At 51.3% G+C, this 16,414-nt stretch overlaps 1 protein-coding gene across 9 annotated transcripts in view; it reads left to right on the forward strand.

Annotated features, from left to right (window-relative positions):
* CCDC88C (coiled-coil domain containing 88C) overlaps positions 1 to 16,414 on the forward strand; it is a 122,044-nt gene that overhangs the window by 92,959 nt on the left and 12,671 nt on the right. For 7 of the 9 annotated variants that reach the window (XM_074365129.1, XM_074365130.1, XM_074365132.1 and 4 more), the window contains 7 exons: positions 195 to 472; positions 2,733 to 2,876; positions 4,524 to 4,710; positions 6,436 to 6,581; positions 9,203 to 9,292; positions 10,550 to 10,788; positions 15,802 to 15,990. In XM_074365129.1, coding sequence (XP_074221230.1) covers positions 195 to 472; positions 2,733 to 2,876; positions 4,524 to 4,710; positions 6,436 to 6,581; positions 9,203 to 9,292; positions 10,550 to 10,788; positions 15,802 to 15,990 — 1,273 coding nt within the window. Of the gene's footprint in view, positions 1 to 194; positions 473 to 2,732; positions 2,877 to 4,523; positions 4,711 to 6,435; positions 6,582 to 9,202; positions 9,293 to 10,549; positions 10,789 to 13,346; positions 13,691 to 15,801; positions 15,991 to 16,414 lie in introns of those variants that run through there. The other 2 variants (XM_074365136.1, XM_074365137.1) reach the window with 2 other exon arrangements.

Below are 16,414 nucleotides of genomic sequence, written 5' to 3' on the forward strand. Positions count from 1 at the left end.
ACCTAATTTGCCCAGAAAGGTCTCATCTGTAGAGACAGACTCAGGGCTGAAGCCCCACATGACAGTCAGTTGATGCCGTTTTGGCCCCTTCCAGCGGCTCCTTACATCCTGGTGGATCTGTCCTCAGCCCCAGCTGGGTTCTGCCTGTCCCAGGGTCTCTGGTCTCTCGGTGTCAGCCCCTTCTCCCTCGGCAGGTGGAGAATTCCACTCTGAGCTCCCAGAGCGCCTCGCTCACCGCACAGTACACGCTGCTGCAGAACCAGCAGGCGGCCAAGGAGAGCGAGAACGAGTCCCTGCAGAAGCAGCAGGAGCAGCTGACGGCCGCCTACCAGGCCCTGCTGCAGGACCACGAGCACCTGGGCGCGCTCCACGAGCGTCAGTCCGCGGAGTACGAGGCCCTCATCCGCCAGCACAGCTGCCTGAAGACGCTGCATCGCAACCTGGAGCTGGAGCACAAGGAGCTCGGGGAGAGGTGAGGGTGGGGGGCTGGAGGGGTGGGCTCCCCCGGGTCTGTGTCCCCACCCCCGCTTACTCCCCACACCGCCTCTCCTCTTGGGTTGCTGCGTCATGCTATCTGGGGCATCAGAACTTTCCCAAAGGAAAGAAAATCAGCGTCACCCTCAGCGATTTGGAGTTTGTACAGATGAAGGCCCAGTAGCAGGAGGGCCCTGGGTGGAGAAGGGGGTTGCCACGGCCAGTTCCAGCTCAGGAAAGCCTGTCATCAGCTTTGGGGTCCCTGCTCCCTTAAGGACCCCCACCTCCACTCACCCAGTGCTTCCTTTCTGCCTCCTTCTGGAGTCCACCCCATTCATCCACCCAGATCTCCATCCCTTCCAGCCAGAACGAGCATCTTCTGCCTCTTCCTGCGCCCAACCTTTATTCACATGACACTTAGTAGACACCTGTGTACATAGTGCTGTGTCTAGACGTGGTCGGGGGTGCACCCAGTTGACCAGTGAAGTGGAGTGAGAAGTGTTCATTCAACTCTGAAACTAGCACGGCGCCCCGCACTCACCAGGCACCCACGTGTCCTATTATGTGTTATTATTGTGAAGGTTTCATGATATTCTTCTTGTCTGTTCAGTGGGGGAAGGTTTTTGCAGGTGGAGTTTGGACTGGCTCTGAAGGAAGGGTTCAACACAGAACCACTGTGTTAACTCAGTACTTTTTACTGGTTGGACAGAGGCTGGAGGCCCCTTGGGTGTGTCTGCAGCAGGGCTATGGGTTCAGGAGTGTGGGTACCTGGAACACAGGGATGATGGCTCTATATTTATTTCATTTGACACTTAAATCAGACAGTCATTCATTCATTGTCTTACCAGATACTTAGCACCCTGTCTCGCACCAGGGATTCAGTGAGCCAGACTCACTCAGGTTCTGTTCTGCAGAGGAGTGGTTACTAATAGTTAGAGAGGTGCTTGGTCGATGCACTTTTCCAAGACGTTACAACAGGGAAGTGGAAGTTGGGGTCCCTGATGGTCAGCCCGTGATCCTAATTTGTCAGACCTTGCCTGACTTTCCCCGGAATCGTCAGCCTGGTTGAGAAAGATCGCCCCCAAAAGCCAGGCCAAGCTCCCGCCCAGCTTCTCACTGGGCCACACTGGGGAGCCTTGGCCCCACGGCTAAGGCCACACAAAAGTTTGTGTTTATACGGCTGCCCGAGCAGGTTCTGAGCTTGATTCCTGCCCAAGACTGGGCTCCAGTCAGATAGTCCAAATACAGCTGACGTGGGGGCTGGTGAGGTCGGGGTGGAGTCTGGAGACGAGGCTAGAAAACCCTGGGACGCTGGGTGGTCTCTGAGTGTGAAAAACTCAGGAAGGACGTCTGGAGAGAGGGATCTGCTGGAGAGGGGAAGGTGCAAGGTGGCGCGTTTGTTACCACCTTAGACTTGGGGGCTCTCGAGTCATCGTGAGCTCAGAAGTTTACAGCAGGTGGGGGTTGGGGAACAGCCCAGGCTTGTCAGGGACTCCATCCTTGTGCTCTGCTGCCCTCCAGAGATGGCTGTGCGGTAACCTGTACAGAGTGAGACGGAGGAGAAAGTACAAAGAGGAAAATGAAAAGGGGGAGAGGGTAACGCCTGGGTGCGGGAGCAGTCCCCTGTGTACGTGTGTGAGTGTGTGTGTGAGTGAGTGAGTGTGAGAACAGCTGGCCCCCGGCAGCTGCCCGGGCCCCACCGGACTAGCCTCTGCCCACCCCTCCCCCAGCCCATACAAGAACAGGGAGCCAGGTTTCCGAGGGAGGGGGTCACCTAGTCCCCGCTGAGTGGGGATTCGCTGTTACATTAGCTGTCATATGTGGTGGTGTTCAGCTGTTTATTTGGTGGTTTCTTTTAGATCTGTTTGCATTTAGCAGGCCACTGGTAACTTACTAAGACCCCTTAGAGAAGCGCATGGAGTTAGCATCATCCTGGCTTCCCGAGGTGGCTGGGAGGAAGGCCTGCTTTGACAGGGAGTTGAGGGGCATGTGGGATGGGAAGAAGACACCTGTGGTTCCAGGGCTGGAGGAGACCCCCAGAGCCGCCCCACCCTGGCTCTGGCCCTGCCCCAGCCACCTCTCCCAGCCACCCCCTCCTGTTCCTCTGCACTCTGGCCTCCCGTCCCCCTCGGCTCTGCAGAGAGAAGCCACTAGACGAACCCCACTTCTTCGTGGAGGCTTCACCATCTCCCAGGGTGTGAGGTACCTGCAGAGAAAGAAGGCATGGACAAGCTGCCAGCGGGTGTCCCCTCCCACAGGCATGGCGACCTGCTGAAGCACAAAGCAGAGCTGGACGAGCTGGAGAAGTTTGTGAAGGCCGAGAGGGAGGCCCTGCAGCAGGAGCAGAGGACAAGCGCTGTGGCCGTGAGCGAGAACCAGAGGCTGCGGGAAGAGCTGGACAGGTAAGCGGGGGCCCCACCCGCAGATTCCGGTCAGATCTACTCACTCAGCATGCTCAGAGCGGATCACAGGGGAGGCCCTGGGAATCGTTTATTCTCACAAACCCTGCCACGTTAACAGCTGGATGGTAACGCGCTAAAAGGGAACTAGCTGGTAGCTGGGATGGCAGGACCAAAGTGACGCTTGGGGACAGTGGTCTGTCTAAGCTGGTGTCTTCACCTCCCTCCGTGAGGTGACCATGATTGTCTCAGCCACAGGTACTTTTCATCACCCAGCAGACTCCCTCTCGGTGAATACACCTCCTTGCTAACATTTGTTGTGAGCCCCGAGTCAGTGCTCGGGGAGCTTTGGTGGACTTGCCCCAGGGTGGGTGGGGGGCGAAGTGCTTGAGTCGCCTGGTGTACACGTTTCCAGCCAAGGATGAACGAGATGCTTAACTTCTGCCTTCTTGTGTCAGCGCATACTGCAAACGAGCGGTCTTTTTGTGGCCTGTTTAGTGCCATGGTTTTCGTATTTTTGTGCTTTTTGGTGACGATTTCAGTGTTTTAAATGCCCCCCCCCCCCCCCGGGAGTACTCAAGTGCAGTCTCGTGTTCTCAGTGCAAGGCTGGCATGTGCCTTACGGAGAATATACAGGTGGTAGGTAAGCTTCCCTCGGGGCATGAATTACAGTGCTGTCGGCTGGGAGCCTATCACTAATGTGTCTTTAGACAAACCATATAAAACAAGATATGTCCTGATCAGCTGACAATAATGTGTGACCAGAGGCGCACAGGAGCCCACCCCTGTGTGTTCCCCTGAGAGCTAACTTAGTGTCTCGGGAATCTTACGGAATGTTACTGCTGAGAGGGACAAGACTCTGCTGAACTATTGTGCTTTTTTGTTTTAAACAGATGGGGGAGAGAATAAGCCACCTTGTTCAGGGCCTGTCTTCTCATCAGGGCAGAGTCTGGGTTTGAATCTAGTCTTGTCTGTGGCATGACCGTGTGACACTGCCTCTTCCGCCATGTCCTCGTGTTAACGTGAACCAGAGGCTGCAAACGCAGGTGCCAGGCAGGTGGGCGAAGAGTGCCAGCAGTGACCAGACAGCGACAGGGAGTCCGTGAGCCCCTGTAACTTGAGCTTCCTATTCTAAATCTTCCCCCCAAGAAAGCCCAGTGGATAATAGTTAGTATTATGATGATTTCAGTGGGTTTACCTAATACCCCCAGAATCTCATCTTTATCTCAGGACGTGAAATTAGAAAGGGGCTTGGAATTGGGAACAAGAGCTGGGCATAGACAAAGAGTTTTACAGTAGAAATGTTCTGGTTCAGTGTTTTTTTTAAAAAAAAATCTTTTAAACAGCAGAACCCTTTTTTCCAAGTAGACAGATATACCACAGCCTTAAATATAGAAGAGATCGTAACAGTGGTGTTCTGTTGAAGCAAGTGTCTGAGCCTGCCTGTCCTGTCTCCCCCAGCCAAGGTGGGGGCACCAGGGGTACCTTCATAGAACCCCAAAGAACACAATTTGATGAAAACCGCTGATTTTGTTCAACCCCCTCATTTTGAGGCCCAGAAAGGCTGTGGTTTGGTTGAAGGTTGCACAGCTGGGACAGGGCCTGGGAGCGCTCTTCAGCCCTTGGCCCTGTGGCTCTCCACTCCCCCAGGGTGAATTTCCTGCACCGTCAGCTGAAGGGGGAGTACGAGGAGCTGTACGCCCACACCAAGGAGCTGAAGACCTCGCTGAACAACTCGCAGCTGGAGCTGAACCGCTGGCAGGCCCAGTTCGACGAGCTGAAGGAGCAGCACCAGAGCATGGACATCTCGCTGACCAAGCTGGACAACCACTGCGAGGTGGGCCTGGGCCGGGCAGGGCCTCGGGGCCCCAGGACAGGTCCCTGGGGACGACAGCCCTGGGCTCAGTGGGGTCGTGATGGGTCCTCCTTGGCGTCTCTGCTCAAAGACTGTGTGTGAAAGGGGGCAGGACACCACAGCTGGTAGGGGTGTGTTAGAAAACACCTTTTCATCTGACCTTTGCTTTTTGCACAGGGTCAGGCAGGTGCGTGGAAACAGCCAAGCACTGTTTTATCTCTGTCCTCTTGGCTGGGTCAATGCTGTTTCCTTTTTCTTTTCATGTCAATAGCCACGCTGTGCTAGAGAAATGGCACAGATTTTCCTCCGTGCTTGGGTTTGGCTGACTGGTTCCTGATCCCGGGGCAGTTAGGGAGCTTACACGGGAGTCCCTGGTTTCAAGAGGGGCAGAGCTCTCCCTTTTGGTGCACTTTTTAGAAAGTATCTTCTTAAGCGGCAGCGCCCTCCCAGATGAAGTCATCCACTAACTCAAACACAAGACTGGCAAAGCGGATCAGGCAGGGAGGGGCAGCTGCGTCCTACCTCAGCTCTGAGGTGGCCCCTAGGACAGCCAGGGACCCGGGACACAGCTTCTCCTGGTTTGTGTGTGAGAAACACTCTCAGAGGCCTTTTCCTTTGAGCTCACGGTAGCCCCATGTTGTCATGAATGAGGACGCAGAGGCCCAGGAGACACCTAAGGGCCTGCTGGGCTGGGGCAGGGGCCTGTGGAGGAGGTGGGGGCCGAGACAAAGGTGAGCACTGCCGGAGGAAAGCCCCTGCCGTGGGCTGTGCCACCCAGGGAGGGGCTGTAGGGTTTCCCAGGGGACTTCAGGCTGGGGTCTGCAGAAGGAGATTGCAACCTAGTCTGTCTGAGGCCGAAGCTTGTCATTCTGCTACTGCACCAATCATGTGTACATATTCTAGAGCAGAGCTGGCTGACCTCAGCCCAGAAATCCAGTCCCGCCTGCCACCTGTTTGAAATGACCGTGCACTAAGAATAGCTTTTATGCTTTTTAATGGTTGGGGAGGTGAAAAGCCTATTTTGTGGCAAGTAGAAATGGTCTGACAGATAAATGGCAACGTTAATGAGCGAAGTCCCATTGGAACACAGTCACACCCGTGCGTTCACATTCTGTCTTGGGCCACCTTCCTGCTGTGACAGCAGAGTTGAGTATTTGCGACAGAGACCACTGTCTGGCCCAGAAGCCTAAAATATTTGCTACATGGGTCTTTACCAGGTAGTGTGCTGACTCTTGTCTAGGACAGAGCTGTCCACTAGAAATAATAATGCAGCTGCCAGATATAATTTAAAATTTTCCAGCAGCCATCTTAATAAAAGGAAGAAACAGATGGGCTTAATTTTAATAACATTTTATTTAGCTAGCATATCTAAAATACTACCATTTCAACGTGTAACCACAAAAAACTCATTAATGAGATATTTCACATCCTTTATTTTAGTTCAGCCTTCAGAATCTGCTGTGTTTCCCACCTGTGGCATAGCTTGGCTCAGCGCCGACTGGCTGGCTGTTTTTTACGTGCTCAGCGGCCACACGTGGCCAGCGGCTATCGGATTGCACAGTGTGGTCGCCGAGGATCATTCACAAGTATGGATGATCCTGAGACAGGCATCTTGGCGCACGTGGCCTTTCCCTTTTGGAAGCTAGATTCCCAGCAGTAGACTCGGGGGTCACACAGTGTTTGAGACATGGTTGATCTCTGTTTTAGCTGCTCTCCCGCCTCAAGGGGAACTTGGAGGAAGAAAATCATCACCTCTTGAGCCAGATCCAGCTGTTGAGCCAGCAGAACCAGATGCTTCTCGAGCAGAACATGGAGAACAAGGAGCAGTATCACGAGGAGCAAAAGCAGTACATGTGAGGGGCCGTGGAGGGGGGTGGGGGGACGCGGGCGTCGGCACAGGGGTCCCACCTCCCCCGCCAAGACCTGCTCCGCTCTGGGCAAGTAGCGGCCCTGGGGCCTGTTGGGGTCCCTCAGGGCGGGGGCAGACCGTCTTACCAGGGCATCCCTCTCTCCGTGCCCCTGGAGTGGTTCTGGGTTTCTGCAAGCGGTGGCAGTTGGCTTTCTTTTGCTTTTCAAAGACATTGCCTACTGCCAGAAGCTTCTTAATCTGCTTTAGGAATTAAGTTCACTTCTAAAAATAACAACCATGCTAACAAAAAGTACCTCAGGGAAAGAATTCCAATGCAAGGCTGAGCACAGGTGCCACAACCCATCTCTTTCTATCGCCTGTCTTTTCCCCTGGGTTGTCTGGAGGGTGGGTGACCGTTGTGCTGCAGTATTTACTTCTGCCGGCTTTGGCGTGGGCCCTGTGAGGTGCATGATGACCTGGTCACCGGGAACCAGTAGGATTGGCAGGGTGTGAGCAGGGCTCTTTCCATCCCAGACAGAGCTGAGGAGTTACACGGAGGTGTGGAAGGAGGGGTGAGGGTGGGGTTCTGCTGCTGATGCAGGGCGGGGAGACGGCAAGGCAGATCGGGGGATGTGACGGCGGAGCAGAGGGGTCTGGGCACAGGGACCTTGTAGGGAGAGGAATCCTCAGTCATGGGAGGTTCCCATGCCTGGCTAACGAGTTGGGGTTCACTGGGGAGTGTTGAAGCGATGCTGATCTTGCAGGGCCTAGGAAGCTGCCAGCAGTGAGGTCAAGAGGAAGAGCCTGGTGCTGGGGCCACATGGTTCGAAAGGGGAGTAATCCAAGATGCGTCCATGGATCCAGGGAGGCGTTCACACTCTGCTGTGGTGGTCTGACTGTCCTTCCTCGTGGTCGGGGATGGCTGGCCAGCGAAGGGAAGGCGAGAGGGGCCAGGCTGGTAGAGGGACGAGGTCACGGGGAGATGGCACACTGTCCCAGCTCTCCAATGTAGTGCTGCTCCTTTTTGTTCTCCCGGCTTCGTCTGCTTGTCTAGAGGTGGCTCCCCACCTACCAAAAGATGGTTTACAGTGAAAACCACACTGTAATTTTGGGGTAGAAATGATGGTTGCCTGAAGTTGGCCCCTATAATCCAGCTGATAATAATTCCCAGCAGACGCCGGGCAGGTGCTTTCTAGACGACTAGGAACCTGGAGCCCGGGGCGATGGTGTGATGACAGTTCTGCATTCGAGGGTGTCTGCAGAGGGCCAGGAGTTGGCAGGCTGCCCAGAGGCTGCTCTGGGTGGAGCGCTGTGCCGGGTGCTGGGAGGGGCACGGTGCTGGCTCTCTGAGTTTGTGTGTGTTTTGGGGCCGAACGCAGCCACTTAAGCACTCACAGCTTGTGGCTGAGCAGCATGGCCGTGAGGACAGAGTAACAGATCACAGTCACCCAGCCAAGGGGGCTGGGAGCAGAGAGGGGCTGGTGGTCCAGGGCCCAGTGGTTCGTGATGTGCTCCCTTCACAGGGAACTCTTGGGAGAGACCTCCGTTTGGGTGGAACCTTGGCAGCAGCTTGATAGAAAGAAGCCTGAGCAGTTGCCTCTGGCCCAGAGGCCTCATTTTCCACTGGGGAAACCAGGGGTCCAAGCTTCCAAGACGACGCAGGTGGTCAGAGCTGGGGCAGGACAGGAGTCGGCGGCCCTCTGGGCAATGTTGTCTGGATTCCACCACCCGCATGACTCCCTGAGATAAAACAAAAGCACCCTCTTTGTATCAGGAAGGCCAGAGCCTCTGTCCCAGGAAGCAGACATGCTCTCTGGCAGCAGGATTTAAGAGGTTTCTTTGATCCTTTCTGTGTTTTTTGAAAACAAACTGGTTTCCAGCATTTACAAATCAGAAGATTTTGTTTCACAATTTGAGTTTCCAGCTTCTCTAAAAAAAATGGAAAGATCCGCCCATCCACCCCGTCCCCTCCCTGGCCTGCATTCATTCCCACGTGGCAGAGATATGCTGGGGCAGCTCAGCCTTGCCACAGTCCCCACCCCTCCTTCTAGTCTTTCCAGGTCCACTTTGCTCCTTGTCTTCTCTGTCTGGCCCCTGAAGCCTTTTGAGTTTGTTCCCATGGAAATTTTACCAGAAACCCAACGTTAGAATGGGTTCAGGTCAGAGGTTTGACTCTGCTGAAATGACTTTTTCAACCTTGATGCCCATCTAACTCCCTGAAAGCAGACCTCACCCCCTTCCCCCAAAGTATTGTTGACATGCACCCACAGGAGCTGGTTCTGTGTCTGACCCTGGGGTGTCCAGCATCCTGGCTGGAAAGTCCTTGGAGCTTCTGAGCTTGAGTTTTCAGGTGGTTAGGGCTTTGCTCCCTTGAGTTCACTCCCAGCTGGATCCTAGGTTCTTTAGCAGGCCTCCTATAGGTATCAGGGCTGCCTGGACCCATGTCAGACGCTTCCATTCACGTATTCCCAACTCAGTGATTGTGATGGTCATGAGCACCATGATGTCTGAATCCCAGAAAAATACTGGCCCCTCCTGGGCCAGGTCCCAGGCTGGGCTGAGGAGTATGTTCATTTGTTTCATTTAAAACCAGATTGATGGATTTTCTTTCCCCTCTATTCACAGAGACAAATTAAATGCCTTACGGAGGCATAAGGAAAAACTGGAAGAAAAAATCATGGATCAGTACAAGTTCTATGACCCTGCTCCAAAGAAGTAAGTTGATTTACATTTCAGTGACTTAAACACAGAACAGAAATCCTTTTCTCGCGCAGGGTGAAAACTGTTGCCTTCCAAGCAGCGCCCAGTGCATAGGGCCTGTGTCTTTTCACTGTGTGCATGTCCCTCCCACGGCCCCTGTGCTCCAGCTTGTCCTATGAGGGGTGGCATATGCCAGTTGACCCTGACAAGATACAGGCTTCATGGAACCACAAACCCTTTGAAGGGTACAGAGAGTCAGTGGTTTGGAACCATGAAAGCAGGGTAGAAGGGTTGCCTTGTTGGCTTTTGTACAAGATTTAGCAAAGTGTAGAAAAGCACGTTCCTGGTTGGGGAAGGAAGCATGAATAGGACTCCAGACGCGGTACCCATGGTCTTCAAACACTTGGACCTTTTGGCCTTATACAGATTCCTCTGGATTCGCTGAACCCCAGGGCGGCTTCACAAACACATCCTCTTCTCCGGAGGGCAGTGGGTTGTAGGGCTGGCTCAGTCCCCTGACACTGCCAGCATCTGTCCAGTGGTGCTTCCCTTGGGCCTGGGCCCCAGGAGTCGGCCCTACGGATGGTCTTGTCCTAGCCTAGCCTCAAAGCCAGAACCACCATGCATCCTTCATGGCCTCTCTGTTGAAATCACAGAACCACAGAATTTCTGAACCTCAGCCTCAGCCTTCACTTTGATAGATGGTGTTGAGGCCCAGATGAGGAAATGGAGTGATTTGTGTAAACACAGTGCAGTTCAGTTGCAGAGCAGAGTGAGAATCTAGGTGTGGTTCTCTTCTGTTACACAGAAGCCTCCGTTTCCTGTTAGCTACAGCTTTATCACTTACTTGTTAAATTTGCACGGCCCTGCTTTTCCCCAGTGCTGGGAATGGTCAGGGAATGTGACACTGTTTCTGAAAATCGCATTTTGGCAGAAAAGTCGCCAACTGACAGATCACATTAGCGGAGCACTGCTTCCTCTATTTCACAGAGATAATCGAGAGTTGATGGGCGTATCTGAAGTTCTGTTTCCTGAGCAACTGGTGTGGATTCCTGCCACGATACATGCTTTTACCATCCCCGGGCCTGAGCCTGCCTGGGAATTCTGTTCTAACTCCTGAGCCCCAAATACAATGATCATGGTGGCGGGGAAGATGCCATCAGTCTAAACCCCAAGTTAATGGCCAGGTTCCCAGGCGGGTTAGGGCATCCAGTGACCCACTGGAGGGGGCAGTGAGGGTTGGTTGTGTCCTAAAAATCTACTTCTAACTAGGAAAAACCACTGGATTGGAGCCAAAGCCTTAGTCAAATTCATCAAACCAAAGAAAGAGGGTTCCAGAGAACGACTGAAGTCAACCACAGACAGCCCTTCCCGGCAGCTGGAGTCGCCAGACCCAGCCTCACCATCTGCCTCTCAGCCTCTCAGATCTCAGCCGGAGAACCCCGAGTCTACCCCGCTGGGCTCAAACTGTGCAGAGGAGCATGACACCCACAATGGACCCCTGGGAAAAGGTAGGAGTGCTGCCCTGGCTGCAGGCGGTGGTCCGAGAGGACTCTCTCATTGGACGGGGTAGAGGGAGACTGCGTGTGGATGTGCACACGTGTGTAGCAGCATGAGGCGGGGGTGCTGTGGACACTCACATCTGCCTCTGTAGGTTTGTTAACAAGTCAGACCAATTTTACATCACTACTCATGTAGCGTGTAGGAGGGGCTCAAACCAGCTGATCACCACGCAGGCACTAGAGACCAGCTCAGTAGCATATGTTTGAGGATTTCCTTGCATGTGTCAGAGATTTAGAGTAAGCTATTTCTGTAGGGAGATCCCAGGCGCAGTTAACGCGGAATGTGCATATGTTTAGTCTTCAACAAGTTCGAGTGTGGCTCTAATCTTATCACTTGGAAAGGCAGGTTTTCTTCTCCAGTCTGACCTGAAGTCCTACCAGCCAGGGGGCCTGGCTCACCTTTTCACGAGGGCTGTCATTTGCAGTTTGCCAGTGATTCTGAAGTGGATTTCTAGTTGAATGTGCTTTATTTCATCCAATCTAAGAGGCTATCCATTACAAGCTGTAAAATTATTTTATACAGCTCTGGCAGTCAAACGATGCAGTGCCTTACCACTTAAGAGTTTTTATTATACTCTTGTTGAAGAGCTCTTGTAAAAGACTTAATTAGACAAATTTTTATGCATATACGTAAAAGGAAATATGAGCAAAATACACTGGTTGTGGATGTGGCAGTTTTGTCATGGTTCCATCTGGCCCCGGTGGTGACTATCACATACTGTTGGAGCTGCATCCTGATTTCAGAGGTGCTCAGATATGGGGGGAAATGTACAGCTTAGAATCGATTAAACACAGCAGTTACCTTAAACATCATTAAATTTCCACACTTGCTTTTAAATATCAGTTCATGGATTGTTTATGCCAAACCTGCACCCGGAATAATTTAAATCTTAATGAAAGACACGAGGACTTCTCAAAGATCAGACCTATGCCTGAGACCTTTGCACCCCTGGGTCAGGGCTGACATTATAGTGCTGAGGGCCTGTGACAAGCCGCCCTCTGAGTGTGGCATGTGGACAAGCCTTTTGGAAGGTGACACTCACCACTTCAGGTGCTGTTGTGTCACTTCCACATGCATGAAAGAAAATGTGTATTCAAACGCACATTGTTTGGGGACAGATGCTGGCACCCCCATTCTGCACAGGGGAGCAGACTAGGCAAAAAGGCTCTTGTGCAGGTAAATGATAATGAAACTTAACATTTGTTTTTACCTAGAGGGGTTCTGTGGCCACAGGTTTTCACATTGGCTGTTTAAATTTTTTGATATCTACCACATCAACTTGTATTAAAGTTGGCTTAGTTAACTATAGTCAACCTAATTGAGTTAGGAAAACTTTCAGAGGAAAACAATGCTTGCACCAGTCATGAATGAGCGAGTCAGTGGTGATTATTATTCATAACAGTAGCCACACATCGAGTGCCTCCTTTAGGCTCAGTACCTTTTTAGCTGATTTACTTTGTCTCGTGTAATCCTGACTACCCTGTGAGGTCGGCATCATTAATCATCCCTTTTTTAGAGCTGATCGAGTGAAGCTTGACACTGTGAAACTACCCACTCATGTAATAACTGGTAGAACTGGGATTCAGACACAGGTCTGTTGACATTGGTGCCTGAGCACTTCACCATCACGTGCACAGCCTGCAGTTAAAGCTGAGCAGACACGCTGCTTAACCAGGGGCCGCAGCATCGCATAAAGTGGGTCCCTTATCCTGTGGTGTGAGCAATGGCCAGCAGGTGGTGCTGTGGAGGAGGAAATAATGGAGATTCTAGTATCAAACTGAATTCTAAGTCAGAAGTTGGATACATCAATTATGTTTCTGTATATGTTCAAAAAGTTAGACCAGTTGTCTGCTCTGATAATACTCTAATTTAAAGGTCATGAAATAGAGAATGCATAAGAGATCTAACAGGATATAATTCTTGGTGTTGAGGGGTTTGGGGTATGAAAAAGATATTTTCATTGTTTTTAAACTCATCCTACTGAAAGATGTTATTTCAGATGTACAAGAATTATTAGTGAGTACTTCAGGTAGACTGTTTAATTACAGCAGGCCAGAGACCTATTATTTGCAAGATCTCTGAACAGGAATAAGAGTAGCGAGTGGGCCAAATTGTCAGGGAGCCGGTCATTAAAATGGATGAGTAAGAGAAGCTGGGTTCTAAATTAATAAGCATTCTTATTCAATAATTTAACACATTGAAATTGAAAAATAATCTAAGCCCTTGGCTCCATGAGCAATATGTAATTCTGCTCACATGTTGAGTAAGTAAAGCATTGGCACTGAGATGCCACTAAATTAATTAAATTGAGGCAGAGCATAAATAATTCACGGAGGCCTGACTCCCATCTTGTCATGGATATTGTTTCCGTCTTTCCTGGGCTGGACAGGATTCTCATTCCCTAAGTACATTGAGCTAATTTAGAGCCATTTGTTGTTATTCATTTCATTTATTTGCTTTTTTTTTTTCCTTCCTCACCTGGGTTATCCGGGGGATAACGGTTTAGCAGCTCAGCGCAAAAAGAGTCCCTTTTTGAGAAGCAAAAGCAAGGACAAAGACAAGTCTCCGACGGCCCACCCGGCTCTGTCTAAACGCCTGCGGTTCTGGTCTTCCTCTGACATCCCATCCTCTCCTAATGAGCCTCTCCCTTTTTCAGAAATTGGAGATTTCTAATCCTTTTCCTTTATCATGTGTCTTCATCGTGTATCCTCCTTCATTTCTGAAATTCAAACAAACAAACAAAAAAAACAGTACCTAAAGGCCAGATGACCCAGAGTGGACCCCTCTTCCTGACCCCAATTCCAAGCCAGACCTAAAGTAGCCAGCGTGGATTCTGATTTCAAAAGAGAAGATGAGTTGTCACACCCTCTGGACCGTTTCTCCAGCGCAGCACAGTTGTAGGGGAGCCTCGGGACATCCGTGCACAGGCCCTTGGGCCAGGTTGTCCGTGCTAAGTAAGTCCAGTGGCCGTGTGCTGGCCCCTCTGTCTCGCGCCTGCAGGCTTATGTCATGCCCGTGTGTAAAGCAGAACTGGTCAGTTGTCGCTATGCTTCCTAAGATGTACAGCCTCTGTCAAGTGAGGTTTTTTTTTTATTTTTAGACTTATTTTTGAGCAGCTAAATTTAAAACTGCTGCCCTTTCCTCCTCTTTCTTTGTCAAAGCCCTGAATTCTTGGCTTTTGCCATTGAGGCCCTTTTCAGAGGTGTTCTGTGTTTTGAAGGATTTATTGCTCCGTTCAGGCATTTTGAATAATTGCGTTGATGCTGCTCAGCCAGAGTTCAGCCCAGAGAGGAGTTTTATGACTGTGCTGTAGTTCTCTGACATCTCGGATGCTGAAGTTAAAACAGCAGTGGATGGAAAGAACATCAGCACCCCAGTCATGCCCACAGTGGGGGAAAGGCTGGTCGATAGAGGCCTTTAGCTACTGCAGTTTTTTCTGTCTTTAATCATTCTTGTACCATCTCCATGATTTTTGCCGTATCACCTGTATGATCGCTTACATATTTTTCCTTGTATTGACTCACTGTGTGCACTTAAATTTATTTCAAAAGGAAAGATTAACACCTGTACTGTAAGTGGAAAGCCAGTACCATAAAAACAAGGTAACCATAACAATAAATACGTAAGTGTTAACATGTTGAAGTCGGCTGACGTGGCACTGACTTCAGCTCACCTACCCCACCGTGGGAACCCTGGGCTGCCATGGTCCTGGCCCTCCAGGCCCCTGTCCCCTGAGCATGCCGCTGGAACAGTGCTGTTTCTCCGCTATTCGTGCTAACTGGTCATCTCCGCCTCCCCTCTGCTCCTCATTTTAACTCCACCTGTTGGATGTCTGTCCCCCCCATTCCACCAGACTTGAATCTTGCTTCTCATCAAGGTTATCTTTCAACATCCAAATTTTACCTTGATTTCAAGTCATAAGATTTGGGTGCTTAAAATTTCACAGAGGGTCCAGACTTTGAGTGGCTGAGGGGCAGGTGGGATCAGGTCTGTGGGAGAGTGTGGAGAGGGGCTGAGATCTTGGTAGTGGGCCTGCAGCCCTTGGGGTGCCTGGACTGAGGCAGTACACAGAACAGCATTGTCAGGGGGGAGGGTAGAGCTCAGTGGTAAAGCGCATGCCTAGCATGTGTGAGGTCCTGGGTTCAATCCCCAGTATCTCCATTAAATAAATAGATAGATAGATTGATTGATTGATTGTAATTAGATAATTACTCCCGCCAAAAAAAAAAAATTTAAAAAAACCCAGCATTATCTTAATGCTAGTAGGAATTCCAACTGCATTAATTTTTGTCTTGTGTTTGGAGAGTCCATTCCCTTTCCTACCACTAGGTAGTTGGAAAGGTAGGGGCTTTTTTTTTTTAACGTTTTTATATAAGATTTTATTTAACATTGACAAGAATATGTCCTCATAGTCAAAAATTTAGACACTGCAGAAGAGCACAAAATACACAGTAAAAATCCTTCTTGCAGTCAGCCTCATCATGCAGATTAAAGACTTGTTCCCATATTGTTAAGGTGACAGTAAACTTTTTTCTTGGATTGTAAGTGAAGTCAGTTGGAAGGATGCACACAGGTCCGATATGAGCCTGAGCAGATATCTGTCAGGATTTTTTAAAATCAGCATTGAGTTACACCCAGTGTTCTGTAGTGGGTGTGCCTTATAGTTAACATGTTGGACTTTCACCAACACTTTGCTTGTCCTCCTGAGTTCTTTATTTTCTCCCAGGGTTTCAGGGCTTGCAGTGTGGCCCGTCACTGGAGCCGGGGCCAGCTTCTCGGGGCCTCTGGCACAGGCCTGTAGCCGGGGCCTCCTGTTTAAACCACTGCCGGGGAGGTGGCAGCTCAGCTTTGGTCCCTGTGGTCTGCGTGCCCTGCTGCCCCTGCTTCTTGGCCTCTGTGTGTAGCCCAGCCTGAGCACAGGATTCTGCAGCCCCGTTTCTCAGTGTCCTTCTCTGCCCCAGGTCCTGGGGACCTAAAGCCAAAGCGGGGTTCCCCGCACAGAGGCAGCCTTGACCGCAAGGACGCTTCCGCTGACCTGGCCGTGAAGTCCTGGCCCTTGGAGCTGGGCCCCCGGCCCTGTTCGACCTCAGCCGTCACTACCACCCCTTCCAGTTCCACCCCCATCTCCCGGCACCCAGGCCGCACCAAAGGTGAGTTGTGGGCCCCTCAAGAACCAAGAAAGCTGAGCAGCTGGGGCCCAGGGTCCTTCCTAAAGACCTCAGGCTCTCAGGGGCAGGTGAGTCTCAGGCTGAGAGGAGGTGAGCAGAGTGGGTGAGCTGTGGACAGGCTCTGGCATCATAAAGACACAGGTTCAGACCTCACACTGCCTACTAGCTGGGTGGGTGACTCTGGGCAGGTAACTTCGCCTTAGAGGCATGACCCTAAGCCACGAGTGGGAAAGCCCCAGGACCCACTGCCACCACCAGTTCGGGAACTGGTGGCACCAAGCAGCTCCCGAAAAGAGATGAGCCAGAGTTGGGCTAAAAGCAGGCACCCTCCCTCCCTCAGCTCACCTTGGTAGAAGTCTGGAGATTTATTCTCTGGGGAGGAGACACGAGAGGCTCTCTGAACGGG

The sequence above is a fragment of the Camelus bactrianus genome, chromosome 6, assembly GCF_048773025.1.
Source record: "Camelus bactrianus isolate YW-2024 breed Bactrian camel chromosome 6, ASM4877302v1, whole genome shotgun sequence".
Classification (NCBI taxonomy): Eukaryota; Metazoa; Chordata; class Mammalia; order Artiodactyla; family Camelidae; genus Camelus; species Camelus bactrianus.